This window comes from Leiobunum rupestre, chromosome 2, assembly GCF_980474605.1.
Source record: "Leiobunum rupestre chromosome 2, qqLeiRupe1.1.hap1, whole genome shotgun sequence".
Taxonomy (NCBI): Eukaryota; Metazoa; Arthropoda; class Arachnida; order Opiliones; family Sclerosomatidae; genus Leiobunum; species Leiobunum rupestre.
Genome location: NC_143385.1, coordinates 7,534,694 through 7,547,820, shown reverse-complemented (window position 1 = coordinate 7,547,820; position 13,127 = coordinate 7,534,694). Strand labels below are relative to the sequence as shown.

Below are 13,127 nucleotides of genomic sequence, written 5' to 3'. Positions count from 1 at the left end.
AATTAAAAGTAAGTCAGTCGATTATTTTACTTTTCTATTATTACATAATAATTAATAATATAATTTTTGTAGAAATCCCTCTCTTATAGCACGATGAAGATAAATTAATGCCCAGATTTTGACCTTGTTGGCTAAGCCTAGGTCAAAACAAATGCAGTTTATAATAGTATTAATCTAGTCTACAAGAGTACTGGAGCTGTGTGCTAACAATTTTTTATTATCCTTGGTATTCGCTAGCGAAACGGGTATAGGTGGCGCTGCCGTCGCTACCCCTGCAGCTTGGTTTTCCAGCGTATAGTGGTGATCAAAATCAAAACAAATCCAAGAAATATGGCGGTTCACATTAACGCTAGAGGTGGGAGAAGTTGTGCGGTCCCTTTTTGCAATAATACTGCGCTTAAAAAACGTAAAACTGAAGAAAATAGAGAAGAACCAAAGCCAGGATTATCATTTCATAAATTTCCAAGTTGTAAGAAACTTTTAAATGTATGGTTAACAAAGATAAAGTCGGGGAAAAGGCCTAGTAAGTGGGCTCAGATTTGTAGCGCCCATTTTACAGATGATGACTTCTTGGAAAGAAATGGTGAGATGCAAATAATATTAATTATTTTAAAATAAATTAATCGAAAAACTCATCAATAGATGGTAGATCTGTAAGAAGACGTTTGAAATGTAACGCCATTCCCTCCCAAAAATGGCCATGTAAGCCAATTAAAGAATCAACCGAAGTTACAATAAAAGAACGAGCTCAACGACGTAAAGCGTTCTAAAGGTATTCTTATTTTATGGTAAACTTTTGTGAAATAATAAATAGAATAATAACATAAATTTAATTTGAAATCAAGCAGTTCTATGTTCAACATCACCAATAACAGATTCCATTGCTCCAAAAGTTGTTGAAAGCGCAAGTGAACCAGCTCCGGATGATAATGTTTTGTCATTATCAAACTTAGCTATGCTATCTGAAGTAACAAGTGAAGCTCAAGGAAAGGACCAATCTCACAAACCATCTAGAGTAACGAATGCGTCTATTGGTGTTCAAGTTTATTTGGACCATGGAAAGTATTTTGCTGGGTCAAGAGTTGGAATTTCAAGCAATGGAATGAAAACTGTTGATTTTGTGTCTCTTTCTGGCATTGGGAAAGAACTATTTGAAAGCCTTTGAAGTGAGGTTTTAGGGCTTGAAAACCAGAGCGAGCTCTCTAATTTTCTAATGCCTGTAAAAGATAGGGTGTTGTTAACCGTAATGAAGCTTAAGTCAAATTTGACATTTGACGCTTTGGCTTCATTATTTGTCATTTCAGTTTCAACATATTTCAAAAGAACCCTTTGTGCCCTTGCTGAAGTTTTGAAGAAATTTATCTTTTGGCTGGATATGGAAAATATCAGAAGTAACTGTCCTAAATGTTTTAAAGAGTTTAATAATACTCGCATTGTGTTGGACTGCTCAGAAGTACCTATGATGAAGCCTAACACATTTCACGACAGAGTGGCAACCTACAACCATTATAAAGGAACTCACACAATAAAAATTATCATTGGAATTTCACCTTCTGGCATGATCACGCTCGTTAGCGACCCCTGGGGTGGAAAAGTAAGCGACAAGGAAGTCACCCTTGAGAGTGGGGTCATAAATCTTTGTGAACAATTTATTGATGGAATTATGGTTGACAAAGGTATGCATAAAAGTGTAATATGTTAAAAAAATATTTTAAAACTCATTCAACTTAAATTTAGGCTTCCTTATTGAAGATGAATGTGCGGCCAATGGCATAGCTCTACACATCCCTCCATTTTTGAGAGAAAAAAACAGTTTAGTAAGGAAGAAAGTGTAAAAAATCAAAAAATTGCATCCGCTCGTGTTCACGTGGAGATAACCATTCAAAGAATCAAATTATTTAAAATTTTAAATGATAAATTTGACCTTGATTTAGTTCCCTACTGTGAAGAAATTCTGAAGGTCATATGTGGATTAGTAAATTTACTAAAACCAATTCTAGCAGATGATAAATTTGATGACTAAGTTTAAATCTTATTTAATGACGATGATGATGATTATTTTATTAATTTTTATCAAATAAGTTTAAAAATCTTTTATTATAAATAAGACTTCAAGTAAAAATTCATTTATAACATTAATTGATCAAATTCATTTTACTTTTTTTATATAATACTAATTGGCACAGTACAAAATAGGAACTTTTTTGTTTTAAAAATCACTTACTCTTGACTAGTAATGGTAAATATAATTTGAAATAAAAATTGCACAATTTGACTATGTTTTGTTTCAAATAATCTTAGTCTCTTAGAATATCAATTAAAAGATAGCCCTTGGGAGAATACAAGAAAAATTAGCATGTTTATGTTTAACACAAGGCCACGCTGAATTTGTGCATAGTAGCCTCTACAATCGTTAGTTGGTAAATAAATTCCGTCTTTTCCCATTTTCAAGAAGTTTAATTTGTTTTGAGCGACAGCATCTTCAATTGATATTTTCTTTGCTACATAAGGACTCTTAATCTCGAGTAATTTTATCTCTCCATTTTCCATGTATAATCCATCTGGGCTAAAAGCTATAAATGGATTATTTAAGTTAATTAAGAGGCCATATTCCAATACTTGTACTTTTTTAAGCCACGAAAATTTGGCCCGAGCAACTTTCTCCAGTTTGTTCCCATTTTGATCCTTTTGGGCTTTCTCTAAACATCCGTTCTCCTTCTTCTAAGGCTCTTGGCTTTTCCCCAATGTATTTACAAATTTCAACCATGGTGAGATTCACTATTATGGAATAAATAAAGGTTAAAATAGGATAATATAATAGAATACCAATTAAATGTTAGCATACCTTTTTGAGATGTCATCTTTTATTTGAACAATATTGCTCCAAGGCCTACTCTAACAATGTTTTAAGTAAATCCAAAAGGACTTCAAATCTTAATGACAGTATATAATTAGAACCAAACATTATGTCTTTAAACTTGACATTCAATCCTACTTACCAAGAAAACACTAATTCGCTGTTTAAACGTATATAATACCATCTCATCAGTAGCACACTACTATTTTCTGAATGCTGATCACCACTATACAGTTACGCGCAATGTGGATAGGGGGCGCTGCCGGAGTTTTCGTTAGCGAATTGTGATAATGAACTCGACAATTTCGAAGTAAGTTAACCCTTTTACAAATCTATATACATATAAAACGTTGGTAATTTTAGCCGAAAGAAGTGCGATAAAGCTAAAGCTTTAAACATTGCCAGAAGAAATTTGGACCAAACAGCTAAAGATAGTGGCACAGATTTTCTAAAAAAATTCTATTACTAAACATCACGCTCCATAGTCATTCCCCCAAAATATAAATTAATCCGCTTTCAAATATATTCCGCAGATGGCGCCACAATAATTATTTGTTCTTTCAAGTATAATACGACCGATAAGTAATGTACTGTAATGTAGATAACAAAGATGAGTGTTTACTGATAATTGGAATTATACAATTTTAGATTTTGGGTCCGATTTGAAATACCTGCGAACGTAGAACCGTCCAAAAATGTAAATGAAAAAAGCGTTGATCAGAGCCGCGGTTACGGCTACTTTAATCGTAGTTGTGCACTTGTGTCCGAGCGTATTGACGTAAACACTGTACAAAGACGCCGCGAAACCAACCACGAACTGGAAAATCTGCAAAGACGTGATGGTGAACGACACCGATTCCGGAACGTTGATGTTCGAAGCCTTCAAGGCGAAGTAGGCGTACATGAAGGCGTGAACGGTGAAGTTCATGGTGCAGATCCATCTGCCCAAAGCGGGTCGATCAACGATAAAGAACCAAGTAAGTAGCAGAGTAAGCACGTGATGAATTAAGTGAATCGACGACAGTTTCTTTCTTAGAATCAAGAAGACCGTCTCAAAGAGCTCGACAACTTTGGACAACAGGAACGCGGCGGCCCAAAAACCAGTGACGCCGTTGATCTTGGACTGGCACACTGAAAATTCCAATCCGTAGTTCCACAGTATGTAAGTCACTTCCGGTACAGATCGCAACATGCCACAAGTGCTGAAGACGGACAAGGCGACGTTCCACCACAGAAAAGCCTTTCGAACGTTGACTGGAGGTCGGTCTCTCATGAATCTCTGCAGAACGTACACCATCATCAGATACAATACGGAGACATACGCGGCGAGCGTGAAATGGTTTTGAAACCATTTGTAAGCTTTCTCCACGTCGGTGTTCCTCTCGAAAGGCATTACGAAGGCAAAGTACGGATACCCTTGGTAGTCAGAGTCGTTCATGGCGCTTTAAAACGATGGGCAATCGTGAACTGAGGAGGCGAACGGGTAGAAGTGCAGAGTGAAAATGCTCGTTTCACTTTTTATATCACCAACCCTGATAATAAACAGAGTAAACCCGTACACACGTATAGAGAAAACGTCTATGTACAATAATGTTTGGTCTACGCTCCTATACTTGTTTCCTAGTGCTAGCACGATGAAAGAATTATACGGTTTTGTTCACAATTCCAGAGTTTCCTTATATTAAGTTCGAAATAAATTGTTATGGTTTCCCTTTGAGATGTCTTTTCAAGGTTGAATAGAAAACTGAAGCGCGATCTTCCCGTTGAAAACCCGTCACCTACTAATGTCCATCTAACGCAGTTTTCGTTGATTATGCTTTTGATAACCGTTTATAAATATGTGAAATTTATATTTCATTTCCGTCCGCGTATATTAAGAAGTACAAAAATGTCGTGTAATTCATCGACATTCAGACTTAACCGCAAAAGCAATTGTCTAATTTCTTCACGATTGTGTGATAGCATTTTGTTAAAAAACATAAAAGTTTCATCTTAAGCTTCACCATAATGACTACATTCAATTCAAGAATATACTTTTCAAAACACATTAAAGCCGAATATTCATATATCAGCAGACCCAAAAGCCACGTCATAACATTAGTTTGACACTTAGCTCAGTAGTCGTGTTATATTTTCTTTTATAGATAAATACATATTTTACAAATTGAGTTAGTAATTTGTGGGTGCAGTTAAATATTTACAAAACATTGTTAATCATACACTAATTTCGAGGGTTTGTTACTTTAGTAATCAGTTGTAGGAATAGTAGGTAACATGAAAAATCACTAGAAATCTCCTATATATTATGAAAAATCACTTGAAATCACCTATATACAGGGTTCGTAAGGAACCTGGTTTTCCGGGATAACCTGGATAAGTCAGCGATTTAGAATTTGATGAAAAAAGTCGGGGATAAGTCAGGGATTTTCTTAATCAACAATCTTTGCTTTGCAGAGAAAATTAAATATCTTATCTTTGGGCGCTCATGGCTGGCAACTTTTCCCGAGTGAGGAGAGACGCTCTCAGTATGCTGTTATAAAATCATTAAGCTTATGATATTTAAAACATATTGTTTCACTTTGTACTTTTACCTAGGAGTACATGAAATTTTTAAAATTAGCAGAATTTTACGAAAAAGGTCAGGGATATTGCGCAAAATTAACCAGGAATAACCTGAAAAAGTCAGGGATTTGAAATTCGAAAACTTTGTACGAACCCTGATATATTATGAAAAATCCCTGAAAATCACCTAAATTTTATGAATAAATCACTGGAAAACACGGGAAATCATATATATAATATGAATAAATCACTGGAAATCATTGTAAATCACCCCTGCATTATGAGAAATCAATGGAAATCACATATTTGTTATGAGGAATCAATGGAAATCTCCTCTGCATTATGAGAAATCAATGTAAATCACCTATATGTTATGAGAAATCAATGGAAATCACCTATATGTTATGAGAAATCAATGGAAATCACCTATATGTTATGAGGAATCAATTTGAAACCACCTATATCATATAGGCTATATGTTATGAGGAATAAATGTAAATCACCTCTTCATTATGAGAAATCAATGGAAATCACCTCTTCATTATGAGAAATCAATGGAAATCACCTATATGTTATGAGAAATCAATGTAAATCACCTATATGTTATGAGAAATCAATGGAAATCACCTATATGTTATGAGGAATCAATTTGAAACCACCTATATCATATAGGCTATATGTTATGAGAAATAAATGTAAATCACCTCTGCATTATGAGAAATCAATGGAAATCACCGATATGTTATGATAAATCAATGGAAATCACCTATATGTTATGAGGAATCAATTTGAAACCACCTATATGTTATGAGGAATCAATTTGAAACCACCTATATGTTATGAGGAATCAATGTAAATCACCTATAAGTAATGAGAAATCAATAGACATCACCTCTGCATTATGATAAATCAATGGAAATTACCTATATGTTATGATAAATCAATGGAAATCACCTATATTTTATGATAAATCAATTTAAATCACCTATATGTTATGAGAAATCAATGGAAATTACCTATATGTTATTAGAAATCAATGGAAATCACCTCTGCATAATGAAAAATCAATGGAAATCACCTACATGTTATGAGGAATCGATGGAAATCACCTATATGTTATGATAAATCAATGGAAATCACTTTAATGTTATGATAAATCATTGGAAATCACCTATATGTTATGAGAAATCAATGGAAATTACCTATATGTTATGAGAAATCAATGGAAAACACCTATATGTTATGAGAAATCAATGTAAATCACCTATATGTTATGAGGAATCAATTTGAAACCACCTATATCATATAGGCTATATGTTATGAGGAATAAATGTAAATCACCTCTGCATTATGAGAAATCAATTGAAATCACCGATGTTATGAGAAATCCATGGAAATCACTTATATGTTATCATTAATCAATGTATATCACCTCTGCATTATGAGAAATCAATGGAAATCACCGATATGTTATGATAAATCAATGGAAATCACCTATATGTTATGAGGAATCAATTTGAAACCACCTATATGTTATGAGGAATCAATTTGAAACCACCTATATTTTATGAGGAATCAATTTGAAACCATCTATATGTTATGAGGAATCAATGTAAATCACCTATAAGTTATGGGAAATCAATAGACATCGCCTCTGCATTATGAGAAATCAATGGAAATCACCTATATGTTATGAGAAATCAATGGAAATCACCTATATGTTATGAGGAATCAATTTGAAACCACCTATATCATATAGGCTATATGTTATGAGGAATAAATGTAAATCACCTCTGCATTATGAGAAATCAATGGAAATCACCGATGTTATGAGAAATCAATGGAAATCACTTATATGTTATGATAAATCAATGTAAATCACCTCTGCATTATGAGAAATCAATGGAAATCACCGATATGTTATGATAAATCAATGGAAATCACCTATATGTTATGAGCAATCAATGTAAATCACCTATAAGTTATGAGAAATCAATAGACATCACCTCTACATTATGAGTAATCAATGGAAATTACCTATATGTTATGAGGAATCAATGTAAATCACCTATAAGTTATGGGAAATCAATAGACATCACCTCTGCATTATGAGAAATCAATGGAAATCACCTATATGTTATGAGAAATCAATGGAAATCACCTATATGTTATGAGGAATCAATTTGAAACCACCTTTATCATATAGGCTATATGTTATGAGGAATAAATGTAAATCACCTCTGCATTATGAGAAATCAATGGAAATCACCGATGTTATGAGAAATCAATGGAAATCACTTATATGTTATGATAAATCAATGTAAATCGCCTCTGCATTATGAGAAATCAATGGAAATCACCGATATGTTATGATAAATCAATGGAAATCACCTATATGTTATGAGGAATCAATTTGAAACCACCTATATGTTATGAGGAATCAATTTGAAACCACCTATATGTTATCAGGAATCAATGTAAATCACCTATAAGTAATGAGAAATCAATAGACATCACCTCTGCATTATGATAAATCAATGGAAATTACCTATATGTTATGATAAATCAATGGAAATTACCTATATGTTATGAGAAATCAATGGAAATCACCTATATGTTATGATAAATCAATGAAATTACCTATATGTTATTAGAAATCAATGGAAATCACCTCTGCATAATGAAAAATCAATGGAAATCACCTATATGTTATGATCAATCAATGGAAATCACCTATTTGTATGAGAAATCAATGGAAATCACCTATATGTTATGATCAATCAATGGAAATCACCTATATGTATGATAAACCAATGGAAATCACCTATATGTTATGAGAAATCAATGGAAATCCCCTCTGCATTATGAAAAAACAATGGAAATCACCGATATGTTATGATAAATCAATGGAAATCACCTATATGTTATGAGGAATCAATTTGAAACCACCTATATGTTATGAGGAATCAATTTGAAACCACCTATATGTTATGAGGAATCAATGTAAATCACCTATAAGTAATGAGAAATCAATAGACATCACCTCTGCATTATGATAAATCAATGGAAATTACCTATATGTTATGATAAATCAATGGAAATCACCTATATTTTATGATAAATCAATTTAAATCACCTATATGTTATGAGAAATCAATGGAAATTACCTATATGTTATGAGGAATCGATGGAAATCACCTATATGTTATGATAAATCAATGGAAATCACTTTAATGTTATGATAAATCATTGGAAATCACCTATATGTTATGAGAAATCAATGGAAATTACCTATATGTTATGAGAAATCAATGGAAAACACCTATATGTTATGAGAAATCAATGTAAATCACCTATATGTTATGAGGAATCAATTTGAAACCACCTTTATCATATAGGCTATATGTTATGAGGAATAAATGTAAATCACCTCTGCATTATGAGAAATCAATGGAAATCACCGATGTTATGAGAAATCAATGGAAATCACTTATATGTTATCATTAATCAATGTATATCACCTCTGCATTATGAGAAATCAATGGAAATCACCGATATGTTATGATAAATCAATGGAAATCACCTATATGTTATGAGGAATCAATTTGAAACCACCTATATGTTATGAGGAATCAATTTGAAACCACCTATATTTTATGAGGAATCAATTTGAAACCATCTATATGTTATGAGGAATCAATGTAAATCACCTATAAGTTATGGGAAATCAATAGACATCGCCTCTGCATTATGAGAAATCAATGGAAATCACCTATATGTTATGAGAAATCAATGGAAATCACCTATATGTTATGAGGAATCAATTTGAAACCACCTATATCATATAGGCTATATGTTATGAGGAATAAATGTAAATCACCTCTGCATTATGAGAAATCAATGGAAATCACCGATGTTATGAGAAATCAATGGAAATCACTTATATGTTATGATAAATCAATATAAATCACCTCTGCATTATGAGAAATCAATGGAAATCACCGATATGTTATGATAAATCAATGGAAATCACCTATATGTTATGAGCAATCAATGTAAATCACCAATAAGTTATGAGAAATCAATAGACATCACCTCTACATTATGAGTAATCAATGGAAATTACCTATATGTTATGAGGAATCAATGTAAATCACATATAAGTTATGGGAAATCAATAGACATCACCTCTGCATTATGAGAAATCAATGGAAATCACCTATATGTTATGAGAAATCAATGGAAATCACCTATATGTTATGAGGAATCAATTTGAAACCACCTATATCATATAGGCTATATGTTATGAGGAATAAATGTAAATCACCTCTGCATTATGAGAAATCAATGGAAATCACCGATGTTATGAGAAATCAATGGAAATCACTTATATGTTATGATAAATCAATGTAAATCGCCTCTGCATTATGAGAAATCAATGGAAATCACCGATATGTTATGATAAATCAATGGAAATCACCTATATGTTATGAGGAATCAATTTGAAACCACCTATATGTTATGAGGAATCAATTTGAAACCACCTATATGTTATGAGGAATCAATTTGAAACCACCTATATGTTATGAGCAGTCAATGTAAATCACCCATAAGTTATGAGAAATCAATAGACATCACCTCTATATTATGATAAATCAATGGAAATTACCTATATGTTATTAGAAATCAATGGAAATCACCTCTGCATAATGAAAAATCAATGGAAATCACCTATATGTTATGATCAATCAATGGAAATCACCTATTTGTATGAGAAATCAATGGAAATCACCTATATGTTATGATCAATCAATGGAAATCACCTATATGTATGATAAACCAATGGAAATCACCTATATGTTATGAGAAATCAATGGAAATCCCCTCTGCATTATGAAAAAACAATGGAAATCACCTATATGTTATGAGGAATCAATGGAAATAACCTCTGCATTATGAGAAATCAATGGTAATCACTTCTGCATTATGATAAATCAATGGAAATCACCTATATGTTATGAGAAATCAATGGAAATCCCCTCTGCATTATGAAAAAACAATGGAAATCACCTATATGTTATGAGAAATCAATGGAAATCACCTATATGTTATGATAAATCAATGGAAATAACCTCTGCATTATGAGAAATCAATGGTAATCACTTCTGCATTATGAGAAATCAATGGAAATCACCTAAATGTTATGAGAAATCAATGGTAATCACTTCTGCATTATGAGAAATCAATGGTAATCACCTGTTTATTATGATAAATCAATGCAAATCACCTATATGTTATGAGGAATCAATGGAAATAACCTCTGCATTATGAGAAATCAATGGTAATCACTTCTGCATTATGAGAAATCAATGGTAATCACCTCTGCATTATGAGAAATCAATGGTAATCACCTGTTTATTATGATAAATCAATGCAAATCACCTATATATTATGAGAAATCACTGGAAATCACATACTCATTCGGTTAGCGGTAATTTGGAGTGTAGGGAGCGGGGTGGTTGATACCACCGTTTTACGCAGTATAACCTGGCCACCTAGCTGAATTAATGCCATTAAAAGTAGCTAGATGACTTTGGCCTAGGATGTTAGCCTAGCTAATTATTTATTTATTATTATGCTCTTTCGAAAAACAGTTACTTACCACGGTTTGGAACTAAGTAAGCACGCTAATGAAAACGAAACTGGAGAGTTAACAAAAATATTATTATCGTTAGTTCCATTTATATCATATAAGAGAGCGAAATTATAAAATCTATTATTAAGCTAAAATGAGACTTAAGAGCGTGTTTTTAATAATATTTATAAAATAATTAAGAACCTAAATTGAATTGAATTCTGCACAGACAAGATCCTAATTTAATATCCATTTAACAACCTCTAAACATCTTCCAAATGTTATTAGTTATTTCATCTCTTTGTCAAGTTCAGGATTTTTAAAAAGAACAACTGAGCGGTTCCAAGAATGGCTAATGTAGTTTTAGGTTCAACCGTAAAGCAAAAGACCGTAAAATCGTTTCCGAATTAAAAGAAATCGTCGCTGTCTGCGGGTTTTCCTTCAAAACGAAAAATATTGTGATGCGAGGAGAGGAGCATTACGGTGACGTTGGCCAGAAATTAAGAAAACCTCGAATTGGGTTTTTCCGCTTGCTTCACGTTTCATAATACGTCTTTAATTTTCAATTTGAGAGGAATCCAAGCATTCAATGTATAAAAAAGCAGGTATTGTGGAAAAGATACCTAAAGCTTGGGCGAAACCAAATGGCGCGCTTGGTGCTTTTACGACAGCGCCGTAGTGTCCAGTGTTGGAAAGATTTCTATACAAATAATAAACACGAGCCTAATATTAATATTTGCGGACGACGTTAGGCCTAGCGTTCTTAGCTCGTCACTGCCGTCAAAGCTTTTACCTTTATTTCCCTTTTGACTAGGCATTTTAAAATTTATAATATATTTAAACCACCACAAAAACTGTATATGCAAAAACATTAAAGCTAACTTACTATTTAAATTAATTAAATCAATACCCTCTCATTTTTATTCCAAATCCCGTTATTACTGAATAATCTAAAGCCTATTAAAATTCCAAAAGCCTCACTTATATTAAAAACAGTGGAGCAGACGACGGAATGCAGGTCATCTCATCTGACATTTTTACGCACGTGATTTGTATTTGGATATAAATATTTCGCGATTATCTCGGTAGGAGCGCTGGCGGCCGATGTAAATTGTGGAACAGGGGATTTTGCTTATTTTTCGAGTCCAGTAATTATTTGTCCAAGCTTATCCAAGGCTCTATCATTGACACCGGTATTTTGGAAAGGCACTTGCAATTAAAACAACACGATATTATTGGAGAGCGTGGTGCCATCTATTAATGGCAAAAGATGCTAAAATTCAAAATAGCGAAGCCAGCTTCTAAAATACATTTTCCATTTCATTTATTTTCATTTACATCTTTCTCCTGGGGTAGGTGGTCTATGCTAAAAGTAAATTTTACGATTAATGTTTTAATTTGATTTTAATGATTTCATTTTATTTACTTATATTTATTTATATCAAAAACGTACTTTGGTACGTATTATAAATAAATAAGTAATTAATATGAATAATAAATACACCGTTGTTTATACTCTTAATTTTAATTTATTTCATTATTTATTTTTCATTTTATTTTATTTCATTATTTATTTCACAATTTATTCGTCATTTTATTTCATTATTTACTTTTCATTTTATTTTATTTCATTATTTACTTTTCATTTTGTTATATTTCATTATTTATTTTTCATTTTATTTTATTTCATTATTTATTTTTCATTTCATTTTATTTCATTATTTATTTTTCATTTTATTTTATTTCATTATTTACTTTTCATTTTATTTTATTTCATTATTTATTTTTCATTTTATTTTATTTCATTATTTATTTTTCATTTTATTTTATTTTATTTCGTTATTTATTTTTCATTTTATTTTATTTCATTATTTATTTTTCATTTTATTTTATTTCATTAGTTATTTTTCATTTTATTTTATTTCATTGTTTATTTTTCATTTTATTTTACTATTTATTTTTCATTTTATTTTACTATTTATTTTTCATTTTATTTTACTATTTATTTTTCATTTTATTTTACAATTTATTTGTCGTTTTATTTCGTTATTTACTTTTCATTTTATTTTATTA

At 31.7% G+C, this 13,127-nt stretch overlaps 2 protein-coding genes across 4 annotated transcripts; one reads left to right on the top strand and one right to left on the bottom strand.

The window, feature by feature from the left end:
* Positions 1 to 232: 232 nt before the first annotated feature.
* Positions 233 to 2,216, top strand: LOC149955985 (uncharacterized). Of its 3 annotated transcripts, XM_090165346.1 has the most exons (5): positions 233 to 583; positions 643 to 772; positions 846 to 1,166; positions 1,305 to 1,676; positions 1,738 to 2,214. In XM_090165346.1, the coding sequence occupies exons 4-5, from the start codon at positions 1,376 to 1,378 to the stop codon at positions 1,833 to 1,835; spliced, it is 399 nt and encodes a 132-aa protein (XP_090021472.1). In that variant the 5' UTR covers positions 233 to 583; positions 643 to 772; positions 846 to 1,166; positions 1,305 to 1,375; the 3' UTR covers positions 1,836 to 2,214. The 3 variants fall into 3 exon arrangements, with proteins under 3 accessions (XP_090021472.1, XP_090021471.1, XP_090021470.1); XM_090165345.1 differs by having other exon boundaries at positions 849 to 1,676; positions 1,738 to 2,216; XM_090165344.1 differs by having other exon boundaries at positions 846 to 1,676; positions 1,738 to 2,216.
* A 1,275-nt stretch (positions 2,217 to 3,491) lies between these two features.
* LOC149955984 (very long chain fatty acid elongase 6-like) lies at positions 3,492 to 4,295 on the bottom strand. The gene has a single exon (XM_090166722.1). It carries the CDS (start codon positions 4,293 to 4,295, stop codon positions 3,492 to 3,494), a length of 804 nt encoding a protein of 267 aa, XP_090022848.1.
* Positions 4,296 to 13,127: the final 8,832 nt, after the last annotated feature.